Source organism: Hyla sarda, chromosome 8 (genome assembly GCF_029499605.1).
Source record: "Hyla sarda isolate aHylSar1 chromosome 8, aHylSar1.hap1, whole genome shotgun sequence".
In the NCBI taxonomy this organism is placed as follows: domain Eukaryota; kingdom Metazoa; phylum Chordata; class Amphibia; order Anura; family Hylidae; genus Hyla; species Hyla sarda.
The window spans coordinates 119751351-119767899 of record NC_079196.1 but is presented as its reverse complement, the minus strand read 5'-3'; the positions used below and the strand labels follow the sequence as shown (position 1 = coordinate 119767899).

At 45.6% G+C, this 16549-nt stretch overlaps 1 protein-coding gene across 1 annotated transcript in view; it reads right to left on the bottom strand.

Moving 5' to 3' along the window:
• LOC130285299 (carboxypeptidase O-like) overlaps positions 1–16549 on the bottom strand; it is a 188439-nt gene that overhangs the window by 32572 nt on the left and 139318 nt on the right. Inside the window, exons 10-11 of the mRNA XM_056536655.1 lie at positions 16133–16335; positions 1457–1541 (exon numbers count right to left, since the gene is read on the bottom strand). Coding sequence (XP_056392630.1) covers positions 1457–1541; positions 16133–16335 — 288 coding nt within the window. The remainder of the gene's footprint in view (positions 1–1456; positions 1542–16132; positions 16336–16549) is intronic.

Below are 16549 nucleotides of genomic sequence, written 5' to 3'. Positions count from 1 at the left end.
ATGCTGATCACAGGCGTGTTAATACACGCCAGTGATCAGCATAGGAGATCAGTGTGTGCAGTGTTCTAGGTCCCTATGGGACCTATAACACTGCAAAAAAAATGTAAAAAATAAAGTGTTAATAAAGGTCATTTAACCCCTTCCCTAATAAAAGTTTGAATCACCCCCCTTTTCCCATAAAAAAATAAAACAGTGTAAAAAAAAAAAAATAAATAAACATATGTGGTATTGCCGCGTGCGTAAATGTCCAAACTATAAAAATATATCATTAATTAAACCGTACGGTCAATGGCGTACACGCAAAAAAATTCAAAAGTCCAAAAAAGCGTATTTTGGTCACTTTTTATACCATTAAAAAATGAATAAAAAGTGATCAAAAAGTCCGATCAAAACAAAAATCATACCGATAAAAACTTCAGATCACGGCGCAAAAAATTAGTCCTCATACCGCCCTGTACGTGGAAAAATAAAAAAGTTATAGGGGTCAGAAGATGACATTTTTAAACATATACATTTTCCTGCATGTAGTCATGATACCCTACTTATATCAAACCTATATAAGTAGGGTATCATTTTAACCGTATGGACCTACAGAATAATGATAAGGTGTAATTTTTACCGAAATATGCACTGCGTAGAAACGGAAGCCCCCAATGGTTACAAAATGGCGTTTTTATTTTTTATTTTGTCGCACAATGATTTTTTTTTCCGTTTCGCCATGCATTTTTGGGTAAAATGACTAATGTCACTGCAAAGTAGAATTGGCAACGCAAAAAATAAGCCATAATATGGATTTTTAGGTGGAAAATTGAAAGGGTTATGATTTTTAAAAGGTAAGGAGGAAAAAACGAAAGTGCAAAAATGGAAAAACCCTGAGTCCTTAAGGGGTTAAACTGCAAGAGCGGGTTCAGGACATACATTTACGCCCTGCATCCTCAAGAGGCTACGTAATTAGTACAGTATGTGTGTGTCTGTATTTAAATGGGTGCACATGAATATATTGTTATAGGAACACTGATACATGATATATAGCACATTCATATAGCACAAAAAAGTATCATACAAATTATTTGTGATATTACATAAAAAATATATTAAAAAAAAACAAAACAAAACAAAAAAAAACATGCACTGCATTCTCATGCAGCACTGATATAAATTGGTGATAATCAAGCCCAGACTTGAGGAAAGTATACCCCCACTTTATACATTGTTCGCAGTTTGTATGGGATACACAACCTTTTTCACATTAGAACTCCTCTGGCAGTAATACTATTGTCCCTATTGTCGGGTTGCAGCGGCCTATACATGTTTTTGACTGATATAAATCACTTTGCAAAAATATCTCATTAGTACAGATGAAACAGTCTTCAACATTGTCTCTTTTAGAGAATACAGTACATACATGCCATGCAAGCACAAACATGACATACATAGTAAAAGTGTTATTACTTACACAGTATGTGAGATGCACTTCCAACTGTATAGTTAAGGCCATGAGTTTCTTTAATTTTTGAAGCTGCAGCCTGTCCAACTGACAACTGTAGAAGCAATGTTTGAAATTTAGGTTCTTACTTGTGTATACATAATAACACCATTTTAGAAAATATTCAGCATATTTTTCTTTTTTATGGGATCTGGTAGGCTTAGACTGGGTTCTCATATATCAGGCGTTTAGCATAGTTTCCCTCTGGCGTGCACCGGAGGGAAACTGATGCTAGAACTGATCCCATTTATTTGGATGGGACAGTTCTCAATCATCCAGCATCTCAATTTTGACACCGGATGGTTTGACGCCTTGCTGCATTCCCCTGTCTGCCGTCCAGAAACAATGGACGCTGGAGGCAATAAAACTGATGACAAGTTGTCATCATTTGTGGCATCAGTTGTGTCAAGATCTAGGCTGAGTTCATCTATGCCGGATGCCGGACATATGTGAACCCAGCCTTAGAAAGTTATTAGTATGGCAAACAATTGCTTTATGGAAAGTGGCACGTTACTATATTTTACGCAATTTATTTACACACACTTGGATATGTTAACACCCCAGAATTCAGCAAGGACATTTTACTTGCAGAAATCTAACCAATGAAATCCTCCTTCTGCTTCATTGTAAAATGGAGCAGAAATTATGTAGAATTAGCACATATTTGTAGAACAAGTTCCAGCAGGATTTAGCGCTGAAATTCAAAGTTCCATTTAATAAATGGGCTTTAACTAGAGAATTCTGCGAGAAAAATATGTTTATTCTTTCGACAGAATTTGGTGCAAGGATAATTCGAGGCAGAAGCTACGTAGATTTTAACATGATTATTCCACGCAAATTCCATCTTGACTTACAGAACCATTCTTCAGTGGTCCCACAGAAAACTACTGTAGCACAAATTGTAGTAAAAGTTAATGAAAAGTAAGTGGCATAACAGAATAAATTGTAGCTTGTTGCTTATGGTGCTTCATAACAAACAAGTCATAATGACCCGGCTGTCCAATGTCCACAGAACTGTACCATGAAGCAAGCAAAAAAAGGTGGCCTGGTTTCATAAATCATGCTTTCTTTTAGATTATGTGGATGGCCAGGTTCCTGTGTATTGCTTGCTTGGGGATCACACAGCACCAGGAAGCCCTATAGAAAAAAGGCAAGCTGGCAGAAGCAGTGTGATAGTCTGAGCATGGTCTACCTTATACACTATATTGGAGGCCTCTCTACTACAAGGAGACAGTGTGATAGCCTAATTAATATATGGGGGCCTAACTTTAAGGGGCCTAACTACTGTTTGGGGTGGCCTTACATAGTGGGCCTACTTACTACATATGGGGCTTAAATCCTACATGGGGCTAACTACTATATTTGAAGCCTAAATACAATATGGGGGGGGGTCTAACTACTATATAGAATAACCTAATTTGTGAGAGGATAACTACTACATGGAGACCTAAGTACTATATAGGGGCAGTAAAATGGGCCTATGTACTGTATGAGGGCAGTAAGAGAAGTTTAAAAACTATATGGCGCAATGTGCAAGGCCAAATTACTGCATGGTGGCAATGTAAGAGGCTTTCAATATGGGATGACCTAATAAATGGGGGGCAAACTAATATGTGGGAGGCTTAACTACTGTATAGGGGGGCTAACCACTATAAAGTGTGGCCTAATATATGGGGGGCTCACAATTAACTATTACATGCAAGCCTAACTACCATATAAGGTGGCCTAAAGTATAACTACTGCAGGGGGGGCACAACTACTATATGGGGCACAAAGCTGGCACTAGTTCTATTTGGGGCAATACAGATGGAGAGAACATATGATGTTTGCCCAGCAGATTATGCTGAGATGAGATATGGCCAGGAGGAGTCTTATTGGCTTAGGCCAAATGGAGATGAAAAGGAAAAGTGAACAAATTTACTCTAAGAAGACATTCCCTGTTAGTCACTGTCTGTAGCTATACTATAACCATTTAAGTGGTCTGTAGAGCCTGGGGAGAGTTTTTACCTAACATTATGTGGTCACTGTATAGGGAGGGAATATTGTTCTGTGTGAAGGGATTTCAAATCAGTAATAGGTGATATTAGTCAGTCATTACTATAGGTGGTGATATTATTTGCCAACATTATATACTATATATATATATATATATGTATATTTATTTATTTTTTCTCAAGGAGGGGTTGGGTTTGGAGATTTTGCTTTTAAGGTGCAACTACAATGCATAATCTGCTCCCCTAGTGCCCCCATCCCATTTTCATGACTTGGGTACATTTTTCACTTTTGTTTCCTAATGTTATAGCTAGAGATGAGCGAACTTTTCAAAAATTTGATTCGGACGATTCGACGAATTTTCCGGAAAAGTTCATTTCGATGCAAATTTTTTCGCAGCGAATCTATATTAAAAAAGGCTATTTATAGCCTACATACAGCCTCTATAGGGGTATAGAACACTTTACTGTGTTCTAAAACGCATATGGAGTGTGCTGGGTTAGTGAAATAATACTGTTATTCAGAAAAACATGCAGATTACCGGCATCGCTTTTAGAATCACTGCCGCACAGCAGCGCAATGACAGAGCCTGGTGGTGGCATCAGTGTCAGGAGACCATATAGTTACTGAATGACAGCGTGGAGGTGTTGGCAGCATGAGGACACCATATAGTGGCTGAATGGCACAGTGTGGAGGTGTTGGCAGCATGAGGACACCATATAGTGGCTGAATGAAACAGCTTGGATGAGGCTGAAGCATGAGGACACCATATAGTGGCTGAATGACACAGAATGGAGGTGTTGGCAGCATGAGGACACCATATAGTGGCTGAATGACACAGCTTGGATGAGGCTGAAGCATGAGGACACCATATAGTGGCTGAATGACACAGCATGGAGGTGTTGTCAGCATGAGGAGACCATATAGTGGCTGAATGAAACAGCGTGGACATGTTGGGAGCATGAGGACACCATATAGTGGCTGAATGACACAGCTTGGATGAGGCTGAAGCATGAGGACACCATATAGTGGCTGAATGACACAGCATGGAGGTCTTGTCAGCATGAGGAGACAATATAGTGGCTTAATGACACAGCATGGACATGTTGGCAGCATGAGGACACCATATAGTGGCTTAATGACACAGCATGGACATGTTGGCAGCATGAGGACACCATATAGTGACTGAATGACAGCATGGACATGTTGTCAGCATGAGTACACCATATAGTGGCTGAATGACACAGCTTGGATGAGGCTGAAGCATGAGGACACCATATAGTGGCTCAATGACACAGCATGGAGGTGTTGGCAGCATGATGACACCATATAGTGGCTGAATGGCACAGTGTGGAGGTGTTGGCAGCAGTAGGACATCATATAGTGGCTGAATGACACAGCTTGGATGAGGCTGAAGCATGAGGACACCATATAGTTGCTGAATGACACAGAATGGAGGTGTTGGCAGCATGAGGACACCATATAGTGGCTGAATGGCACAGTTTGGAGGTGTTGGCAGCATGAGGAGACAATATAGTGGCTGAATGACAAAGCATGGAGGTGTTGTCAGCATCAGGAGACCATATAGTGGCTTACTGAAACAGCATGGACATGTTGGCAGCATGAGGACACCTTATAGTGGCTGAATGACACAGCATAGACATGTTGACAGCGTGAGGACACCATATAATGGCTGAATGACACAGCTTGGATGAGGCTGAAGCATGAGGACACCATATAGTGGCTGAATGACACAGCATGGAGGTGTTGTCAGCATGAGGAGACAATATAGTGGCTTAATGACACAGCATGGACATGTTGGCAACATGAGGACACAATATATTGTGGCTGAATGACACAGCATGGACATGTCAGCATGAGGACACCATATAGTGGCTGAATGACACTGCTTGGATGAGGCTGAAGCATGAGGAAGCCATATAGTGGCTGAATGACACAGCATGGAGGTGTTGGCAGCATGAGGAGACCATATAGTGGATGAATGGCACAGCCCGGAGTTGCCAGCAGCATGAGTAGGCACTAGGCCTTCACAATCCCCCCCAAAAAACACCACAATTTTAGAAATTTTTGAAAAAGATTTTGGATAGCGTGTGCTACCCATGAGAAAATTTGAAATTAACAGACCCAGGCCTAGCAGCGCCATCATTTTTTTAATTGAAATTTAAAACAACCTTTCCGTGTCCCAGACCCCAGCGCGTGGGTACGAAGGACCAAATCCAACAAGCCCCCACAGGGCTCATGTGGCCGTTAAATTTAGGCGAAAAGTCTCCATGTCCTGACCGGCCATTGTTTCCAAGACTTCTCGCCAAGGCAAACCATGTGAAGAACAGCGTGACAGGGCCGTGACCTGCACACATGGAAGGGCCACTGAGACTTGTCCGGGCAGTGGAGGCTTAAGACACAGAGGATGTGGAGGCAGAGTAGCACACTGTCGCAGGACCAACGGGCTGACAGAGTGTAACAGGAAGCAGCATTGAGTACACACCAGGGATTCAGAATCCCAAAGAAAAACCAACCATTTTTAAAATAATTTTAAGAATATTTAGGACAGCGGGTGCTACATATATGTTGCATGAATGACACACGAGTATACACTAGGGCTTCACAATCCCTCAAAAAAAACACAACAATTGTATGAATTTATGAATAAGACTTATGGATAGCGGGTGCTACCTATGAGAAAATTTGAAATTCCCAGACCCAGGCCCAGCAGCGCCATCAGTAAACCATATATTACCTGAATGACACAGGCTGGAGTTGGCTGATGCATGAGGAGACCATTGAAATGTGTGATTTTTTTATTTGAAATTTAAATCAAAATTTGTGTCCCGGACCCAGCCGTGTGGGTACAAAGGATCTAATCTCACAAGCACCCACAGGGCTCATGTGGCTGTAAGATGTAGGCACAACGTCTCCATAGCCCTGACCGGCCATTTTTGTTTTTTGTATCTTTGTTTAAGAACAAGCGCATTTCCAAAAGTCCAGAAGACTCTATAATGCAGGACGGTTGACCACCAAAAGACATTCTTCTATAAAATAATTTTTTATTAAATAAAGAAGCAGAGTTCATCCCTCTGCGTATTTTTTTGGAAAATTTTACTTAAAAAAATCACACGCAACAATCGTTCATTGGTGTAATGGTTATTATTGTGGAAAATTCAAGTTTATTACTGTGATAATTATCAGAAAATTTGAAAAAACACAACTTAACATTGCACCATAAATGTTGAAATTTTAATTAAGCATGAATGTATGTATTTCAAAAATCCTAAAATTAAAGACCCAAGCCCAGAAGCATCAGGAAGTCAAGTACTTCCTGAAAGACACAGGAGCAGTCAGGAGTAGGCATCAGCAGTACCCAAGAGGCTTTAATAATCCCTTACATTGCACGATCACTCTCGACATCGAGCAATAACAGGTGTGTTATGCCCTCAGATGTCCAGGGCTGCACGCGCGCTACACTGAACGGACCAGTGTGTGTCTATCTTTCACCGACAGGTGCGACTAACCCGCTGAACCCCCTTTGCGATAGGGATCAGGGATCGCAATTATTTGCCAGGAAAGAAGAATCACAACTAAGCGCCGGTCATAAGCTCGGGTTCATTAAGTCCCTGCCCTTTGTACACACAGCATGTCTCTACCACCGATTGGATGGTTTAGTGAGGTCCACGGATCAGCCCCGGTGGGGTAGGAGAAGGCCCTAGCAGAGCGCCGAGAATTTAAAGATCATTGTTGAAATTAGCATTAAGCATGTATTAGCTACTGCTAAACTTCCAAATATTTAAGGCCCAAGGCCTGAGGCATCAGGGAGGCAATTATTTCCCGAAAGACACAGAATGAGTCAGGAGAAGTCATTCGCAGTACCCAAGAGGGTTTCATAACCAACCCCTTACATTTAAAGATCAATGTTGAAATTTGCATTAAGCATGTATTTAGCTACTGCAAAACATCCAAAAATTGAAGGCCCAAGGCCTGAGGCATCAGAGAGGCAAGTAGTTCCCGAAAGACACAGAATGAGTCAGGAGCAGTCATTCGCAGTACCCAAGAGGGTTTCATAACCATCCCCTTACATTAAAAAGTCAATGTTGAAATTTGCATTAAGCATGTATTTAGCTACTGCTAAACATCCAAAAATTGAAGGCCCAAGGCCTGAGGGCAAGGAGACAAGTAGTTCCTGAAAGACACAGAATGAGTCAGGAGCAGTCATAACCAACCATAATTGGGAAATGTTGGTGTAGCAGCTTGGTCAATCTACTCAGGCATCTGGCATTGGTGGCTGGAAATCCTGGCTTATCCATCCCTGACTCATCTTGACAAACGTCAGTCTCTCCACATTTTTAGTGGACTGACGAGTTCGCCTTGGGGTGACTATGGCCTCGGGCGCACTAAAAACCTGCTCTGATGGCACAGTACTGGCCGGGCAGGACAGCTTTTCCAGGGCAAACTCTGCTAGTTGTGGCCATAAATCAAGTTTGGCTGCCCAGAAGTACAGCGGATCTTCAAAGGTTGTTGGCATGGCCATGTAAAGGTATGCCACCACCTGCTGGTTCAGGTCCTGCTCCATGTCTGCCTGCTGCTGATGAGTTGCTTCACTATGCGGGTGAAGAAAGCTACTCATCAGCGACTGTAGACTAAGGCTGCTGCTGATTGAGCTGGTACTGCTCCTCCCACCCCTCCCCAGCAGCCATGGCAGTGGAAGGTGAGCGCAGACGGCCCCCCGAGTCAGACCTGCGAGTGGATGGACCATGTGGCCGATAGGCATCAGCCAACTGACTACGTAGAATCTCTCTGTAGTAGGTCAGTTTGTCCTCCCTTTCAGTGGGTGTAAAAACGGCCCCCATTTTGGGACGGTAGCGAGGGTCTAATATGGTGGAGATCCAGGAGTCATCCCGCTGACAAATTTTGACAATTCGGGGGTCACTACGCAAGCAACTGAGCATGCATCGTGCCATTTGCGCCAGTGACTCGGAGAGACTACCTGCCTCCATCTCCACTGCATACTGCCACGGTGTGTTTGGGTCCTCTATCTCAACTTCCTCATAACCCTCCAGCTCCTCCTCTCCTGTCCGAAGACTAGAAACACCGGCCATTTCATCCAACCTAAACTGTGCTCCGCTCTGCCCCTCATCATCCTCCTCCTTCAGTTCAGCCCCCACAGGGCTCATGTAGCCTTGAGATGTAGGTGCAACTTCTCCATTGCTGTGACCAGCCATGGTTTCAATCATTTGTTGTAGGAAATGTAGGAGTGGAATTACGTCATTCATGGCATAATCCAGGCGACTCACAAATAATGTGGCTTCCTCAGAGGGCCTCAGCAAACGGCAGGTGTCACGTATGAGCTGCCACTGGTTCACATTGAAGTTACACAGGAGAGTACTCCTATCTGCTTTCATCATCAAGAAATTGGTGATGGCTTTTCTTTGTTCGTATAGTCTGTCCAACATATGGAGGGTGGAATTCCAACGTTTGGCAACGTCACAAATAAGACTATGTTGTGGGACACTGTTCGGACGCTGCAGCTCAAGGAAGGTGTGCTTGGCGGTGTACGAGTGGCTGAAGTGCATGCACAGTTTCCTTGCCATTTTCAGGATGTTTTGCAAATGGGGTGAAGACTTGAGGAAGTGCTTGACAACAGGATTCAACACGTGTGCCATGCAGGGCGCATGTTTCACACTTCCTTGTCGCAGCGCGAACACAGTGTTCTTCCCGTTGTCTGTCACCATGGTCCCCATTTCCAGATTTCGTGGAGTAAGCCATACTCGGATTTCTTTACGAATGAACTTTAGCAGTTCCTCCCCTGTGTGACTCCGTTCGCCAAGGCAAACCATGTGAAGAACAGCTTGACACCGCCATGACCTACACACTTGGTACAATGAATGGCCACCGAGATTTGGACGTGCAGTGGAGGCCGAGGACACGGTGGAGCATGAGGAGGCGTCGTCGCACACTGTAACAGGACCAACTGCCTGGGAGCGAGAGCGTGGAGGAGGAAGCGGTGTGACCTGTCCAATTTGCTGTTGTGGCTGTGCAGGAACCACATTTACCCAGTGAGCCATAAAAGACAAGTATTGTCCCTGCCCCTGGTTACAGCTCCACACGTCGGCGCTGCCGTGCACTTTTGAACACACCGACAGGCTCAAGGACTGGCCCACCTTCTCTTGTACAAACTTATGCAAGGCTGGTACTGCCTTCTTCGCAAAGAAATGACGGCTTGGGACTCTCCACCTCGGCTCGGCACAAGCCATCAATTCTCTGAAAGGTGCAGAGTCCACCACTTGAAAAAGGAGGGACTGCAACACCAGCAACTTGGACAGGAGCACATTCAACTTCTGCGCCGTTGGATGAGTGGGCGCATACTGTTGTGTATTGGACATGGCTTCGCCGATGGATTGTTGGCGGAATGGCTGACTAAAAGCGGGAGAAGTAGGAGCGACAGAAGGAGGGTTTGACACACAGCTCCCTTTGGCTGAGGTGGTGGAGCCTTGGCTGGATGAAGGAGGGAGCGGATGGCCACTGGGTGATGCAGCAGGCTTGACCACTACATCGGAGCCACGGTTCTCCCAGGCCGCTTTATGGTGGCGAAGCATGTGTTGACACAGGGCCGTGGTGCCGACATTGGGACCCTGGCCACGCTTCACCTTCTGCCGACAGATCTTGCATGTGGCTACGTGAACCTCCTCCGGATGCCTTATGAAAAACTTCCACACCGCCGAGTAGCTGATTTTCCCACCCGCAGTCCGCACTAATTGACTGCTACTGGCGCCGTCTCCAGGAACCCCTGTTCCATTACCTCCCGGAAAGGTAGGCTTCCGCAAAGCAGGTGGTCTCCCCGGGCACGTTTGGCTCCTGAATTTCCACTACTGCCACCACGCTGACTGCCAACCATGCTACCACCTTGCTGCAGTTGTGTGCTTGTCACTGATGTCCTCCTCAGGTTCCCCAACAGTGTCTGCTTCAGGACCCTGAACACATGCAACACCGCCTCCCACGTCACTCTCCGCATCACTACTTGGCCGCCTGGCGGAGCAAGCGGCGCATGTCTCCTCCCCTTTTTCACTGTCCAGTAGCTGCTGACTGTCCTCTATTGGATCGCCCTCAGTAAATAGTGGAGCTGAACCCACAGCATAAGATACATCTTTAGGAGAGGGAACAGCATAGGACAAAGGCAATGGGAGGACACAGACTGCTCCCGGGCCATGCCAACTGAGGGTTGTGTCTGAGGAACCCACCGACTGTTGACTGGGGGTGTCAGATGTCACTTGTGATGATGTGGATGAGCGTGTTAACCAATCGACGATGGGCGATGGGTTGCTGGTGGAGACACGACCGGTGGCTGATAACGGGAGCTCAGGCCTCTCGCTGCGACTCCTGCTGCCACTCGCCCCAAGTCTGCTGCCAACTCTGCCTGAAGTATTCAGGCCTCTGCCACTCCTCTGTGCACGTCCTGGCACTTCTCTGCCTGACATAGTGCGTTTATGAGGGTATTACAATACGCTACACTACTCTTTAAACAGTATTTTTCTAGAACAGCAGCAGGTGATTACTTACGACTGTCCTTGAACAGTATGTAGGCCCTTGAATGATTAACAGGTACTAGATGGTACAATACTTGGATGTAACTATGCGGTATGCACTGATGAGGGCAGTAATATGCCTAACTATTAGCAGAAAAAACTCTGTATTTTTGTAATACACCAGCCGGTGGATACTATTGTTTGGACTTTGACGGTATGGAGCACTTTGACAGCTTAACAGGTACAATACTTGGATGTACCTATGCGGTATGCACTGATGAGGGCAGTAATATGCCTAACTATTAGCAGAAAAAAACTCTGTATTTTTGTAATACACCAGCCCGTGGATACTATTGTTTGGACTTTGACGGTTTGGAGCACCTTGACAGCTACTAAATGGTACAATACTTGGATGTACGTATGCGGTATGCACTGATGAGGGCAGTAATATGCCTAACTATTAGCAGAAAAAAACTCTGTATTTTTGTAATACACCAGCCAGTGGATACTATAGTTTGGACTTTGACGGTATGGAACACCTTGACAGCTTAACAGGTACTAAATGGTACAGTACTTGGATGTACGTATGCATTGATGAGGGCCTATTAGCATTAAAAACTCTGTATTTTTGTAATACACCAGCCGGTGGATACTATTGTTTGGACTTTGATGGTTTGGAGCCCCTTGACAGATTAACAGGTACTAGATGGCACAATACTTGGATGTACGTATGCGGTATGCACTGATGAGGGCAGTAATATGCCTAACTATTAGCAGAAAAAACTGTATCTTTGTAAAACACCTGACGGTGGATACTATTGTTTGGACTTTGACGGTATGGAGCACCTTGACAGCTTAACAGGTACTAAATGGTACAATACTTGCATGTACCTATGCGATATGCACTGATGAGGGCAGTTATATATGCAGAAAAAACTGTTTAAAAAAAAAAAAAAAAAACAGCCGGTGAATAGTATTGTTTGGACTTGCACAGTATGTAGCCCCTTGACAGATTGACAGGTACAAAATGGTGCAAATGCACTACAGTCCACTGAACAATCACGTATTTCTGAACAGCAGAAGGACCCAACAGTTCAGCACCACAAAAAAAAATCCAGGGATTAAACCCTAAATTGCACTCTGTCACACAATTCTGAGCAGCAGAAGTTTTGTGGAGCAATTAAAAATAAACTCAATTGGGCTGAACAATGAGGAGATGAGATGCTTCAGAAAGTTCAGGCAGCTTGGAGATCTGTATGAGGCAGCTGACAGCTATCTGCCCCTCTCTGATGCATTGCTCCATAACGTGAATAGGAGGTTTAGCTATCAATGATCCTTCTCAGAGTAACAGCACAGCACTCTGCACTCCTGTCTTTCCCTAATGCTGATGTGACTAGCAGTTGCAGTGTAACGCTGTGGTAGGAGCTATTCACACACACACAGTCCTGTCCTCTCCATCTGAGTGCATAGATGAAATGAAGAGAGGCAAGATGGCCGCCGATTATATAGGTGCTGTGACATCACAGGGGTCAGTGAACACTGAAAGGCTGCATCTCACATGTGATTCAGGGTCAGCCCGCCTACCTTCATTCCCGCTGCTGTTTCCCGCCCTCCCATAATCCCCTGCCTCATGTACTCACATGTGGATCCGCCATCTTAGGTCCCCAATAGCCTGGAACGCTGTAAAATGGAGTTTAATGAAGCGATTTGTGCGATAGAATCGCGGCGATATTCGTATTCGTTGCGAATCAAATTTTTCATGAAATTCGTAACGAATTTGGGTTCGTCAACTTCGATTCGCTCATCTCTAGTTATAGCACTCATGTGGAACAGATTCCTGTGGTAGAACTAATCTAGGAGAGTGTGGAAAACAGTGGTGCACACAAACATAAAAAAAAATGAGAGGAATTAATCTATGAAGCCTACTAGTGGTGCAAGCTAACACCACCATACCACTAGCCAATTAGGAAAAAAGGACTTGCTTTCCTCGGTTCACTTCCATAATACTTGGGTTAACTTTACAAATTCTTGTATGGAGGACCATGTAGAGGACAGCCAAGCTTTTTATGGTAAGTATGAACTTTATGGAATGACCATCGTGGCTTGCAAATAATATTTAATTATTTTCCATTGTTCAACTATCTTAAAGGGGAACTCCACCCTAAGACAATTTATCCCCTATCCAAAGGATAGGGGATAAGATGTCTGATCGTGGGGGTTTCGCCGCTAGGAGCCCCCGCGATCTCTGCTGCAGCACCCCATGTTATCTGCTGCACTAGGCGAACTTTGCTCCGTGCCTGATGATGGGGGATACAGGTGCCAGAGTATAGTGACATCATGCCCTGCCCCCTCAATGCAAGTCTATGGGAGGAGGTGTAGTGGCCATCTCGCTCACTTCTATATACTTGTATTGAGGAGGTGGGTAGTGGCGTCGCTGGGGGGGGGCGCCAGAGGGGGTCATGGCCCCCCTAGATCAGGCCGTGCCCCCCCTTGTGCCCCACCCCCAATTTAAAATAAATAGGGATATCCCTGCGCTGCTCCTCCTGGTCTGCGTATCATTAGCAGAGACAGGCAGAGCAGGGATGAAGGTACCTGATGATGGCTCCGCCCCCAGCACTGGAGAGGACGGGGCCGAGAGCTGACAGGCCTCCGGAACACAGAGCAGCTTCATGTGAGGTGAGTGATGTCCCGTGTCCTCCCTCTCTCCCCCCCTGATCAGCAGTATATCCTGGGGCTGGGTCATGTGTATAGTAGCAGTCCAGAGGGGTCACTTTCCCTCCTTCAGTGTCCACAGGTCACATTATCAGAAACATTTTTTGGGGGAAATCACGGCAAAATTGTGCGGGTTTACCGCTATTTTTTGTAAATCTCTGTAAAATCGCGCAATTTTTGCAGCGATTTTTCCATAAATTGCTCTGGTAATGTGACCTGTTGGAGACCTGTGGACACTGGAGGAGGGAAAGCGACCCCTCTGGAAGGACAACATGTGAATACACTGCTAGTTTATCATTAACCCCTTAAGGGTACATGTACAGGATCTGCTGGATAGTTTTGCTGCATATTTTGTGCAGCTGATTTTGCAACCTATTAGCTTCAATAGGTAGCAAAATCATCTGCAGAAAATATACAGCAGATCCTCTACGTGTGAACGTACCCTAAGGGCTCATTCAGGGGTGGATTCCCAGCATATTTTACGCTGCGGATCCCCCGTCAATGGACCCTACAGTGCTGCCTCCATCTGTGCAATCCGCCACTACGAGCAGACACGCTTCGATGTGTATACTCGCACACATCATGGCCGCTCCTGCTCTGTGAGCTAGGCCGAGAGCATCCGCGATGTGTGCGAGTATACACATCAAAGCGTGTCTGCTCGTAGCGGAGGATTGCCGGTATGAGCAGGCACAGATGGGGTTAGCACTGTAGGGTCCATTGTCGGGGGATCCGCAGCGTAAAATATGCTGGGGATCAATCCGTGTAAATGAGACCTAAGGACGCAAGGCATATGTGTACGCACAGTGCCTGCTCCCACTGTGTTGTATAACATCACCAATCAGGCTGATGTTTGACATTAACACTTTAGATGCTGCTATCAAAGTTGATGGTAGTGTCCAAAAGTTTTAACCCCTTAAGGACATAGCGTTTTTTCGTTTATGCACTTTTGTTTTTTCCTCCTCACCTTTTAAAAATCATAACCCTTTAAATTTTGCGCCTAAAAATCCATATGATGGGTTATTTTTTGTGCCACCAATTCTACTTTGTAGTGACATAAGTAATTTTACCCAAAAATCTACAGCAAAAACAGAAAAAAAAATGTATGAAGAATGTATGAAGATTTTAAATTAATTTTTTTTTAATTAAACATGTTCTGCACAGTGTGTGTATTTATTTATGACATATACCGTATTTTTTACCCAAATATCCATGGTAAAATGAGGGTGCGTGTGTGTGCGCGTGTATACCCCGATACATCCCCAGGAAAGGCAGGGGGAGACAGGCCGTCGCTGCCCGCTTCTCTCCCCCTGTCTTCCCTGGGGTCTAGAGCCCTGCTGCCGGCCCTTCTCTCCCCCTGGCTATTGGTGCCGCTGCCCGTTCTGTCCCCCTGAGTATCGGTACCGGCGCCCCATTGCCGGCGCCGATGGCCAGGGGGAGAGAAGCGGCACCGACAGCCAGGGGGAGAGAAGGGGCAGCGGCACCCATTGCCGGCGCCGCTGCCCCGTTGCCTCCCCCCATCCCCGGTGGCATAATTACCTGGGTCCGCGCTGCTCCAGGCCTCCGGCGTGCGTCCCCTGCGTCGTTGCTATGCACGGCGCAGTGCACTGACATTATGCGCTGCGCCGTGCAGCACATAGCAACGACAAAGGGGACGCACGCCGGAGGCCTACAACAGCGCGGACCCGACCCAGGTAATTATGCCACCGGGGATGGGGGGAGGCAACGGGGCGCTGGTACCGATAGTCAGGGGGACAGAACGGGCAGCGGCGCCGATAGCCAGGGGGTGAGAAGGGCCGGCAGCAGGGCTCTAGACCCAGGGAAGGCAGGGGTAGAGAAGCGGGCAGCGACGGCCTCTCTCCCCCTGCCTTTCCTGGGGCGGTATCGGCGTATAACACGGACATGGACTTTAGGCTAAAAATTTTAGCCTAAAAAGTGCGTGTTATACGCCGATAAATACGGTATATATATATATATATATATATATATATATATATACACACACACACACACACACACACACGTTTTAAAATTGCCCCCCCACTTTTGTCACTGGCCCCCCATGTGCCCCCCCTAAATATGAATACTGGAGACGCCACTGGAGGCGGAGGCCGTGATCTCACGATACTCCAGCACCTGTATCCCCCATCATCAGGCACGAAGCAAAGTTTGTTTTGTGCAGCAGATGACATGGGGTGCTGCAGCAGACATCGTGGGGGTTCCTAGTGGCGAGACCCCCACGATCAGACATCTTATCCCCTATCCTTTGGATAGGGGAAAATGTATCTAGGGGCGAAGTACCCCTTTAAGGTCAAACCTTCATTCATAAACTCAGGTAATACATGTCATCTTAATTATGGACTTGAATATTTACTATTGTACAATAATTCTATGATGGATGAATTCTTACCTTTTCATCATGGTTGACAGATGGATCTTTGGTGTATCCATAAGGAAGGAGAATGAGCTGTCCATATGAATGCATTGTCAGGAAGCACAAGATATCAGATTTATGAGTGGTCACTAGCTGTGACAAAGCCTGGACCTCTGGTTCTGATGCAGGTCCAGATCCACAGAATGTAAGGCTGCTGCAGTTTTTTGAGGCACCAATTACTAGATGGAAACATAAATATGACACATTGAAAAATAAATGTTAATACAGTATCAACTGTTATTGTGGTCGGATTCTTATATGTACCGTAAGTAGGGTACCACTTGCATGAATAATTAGGCCTGGGGTGTGCCTGGGTGGCCGTGAAGGGTATCCTAGAGAAGGGGGATACCCTGAGAGTGACTGTAGAAAAAAAGGGGAAGGGAGGGTGGGGAC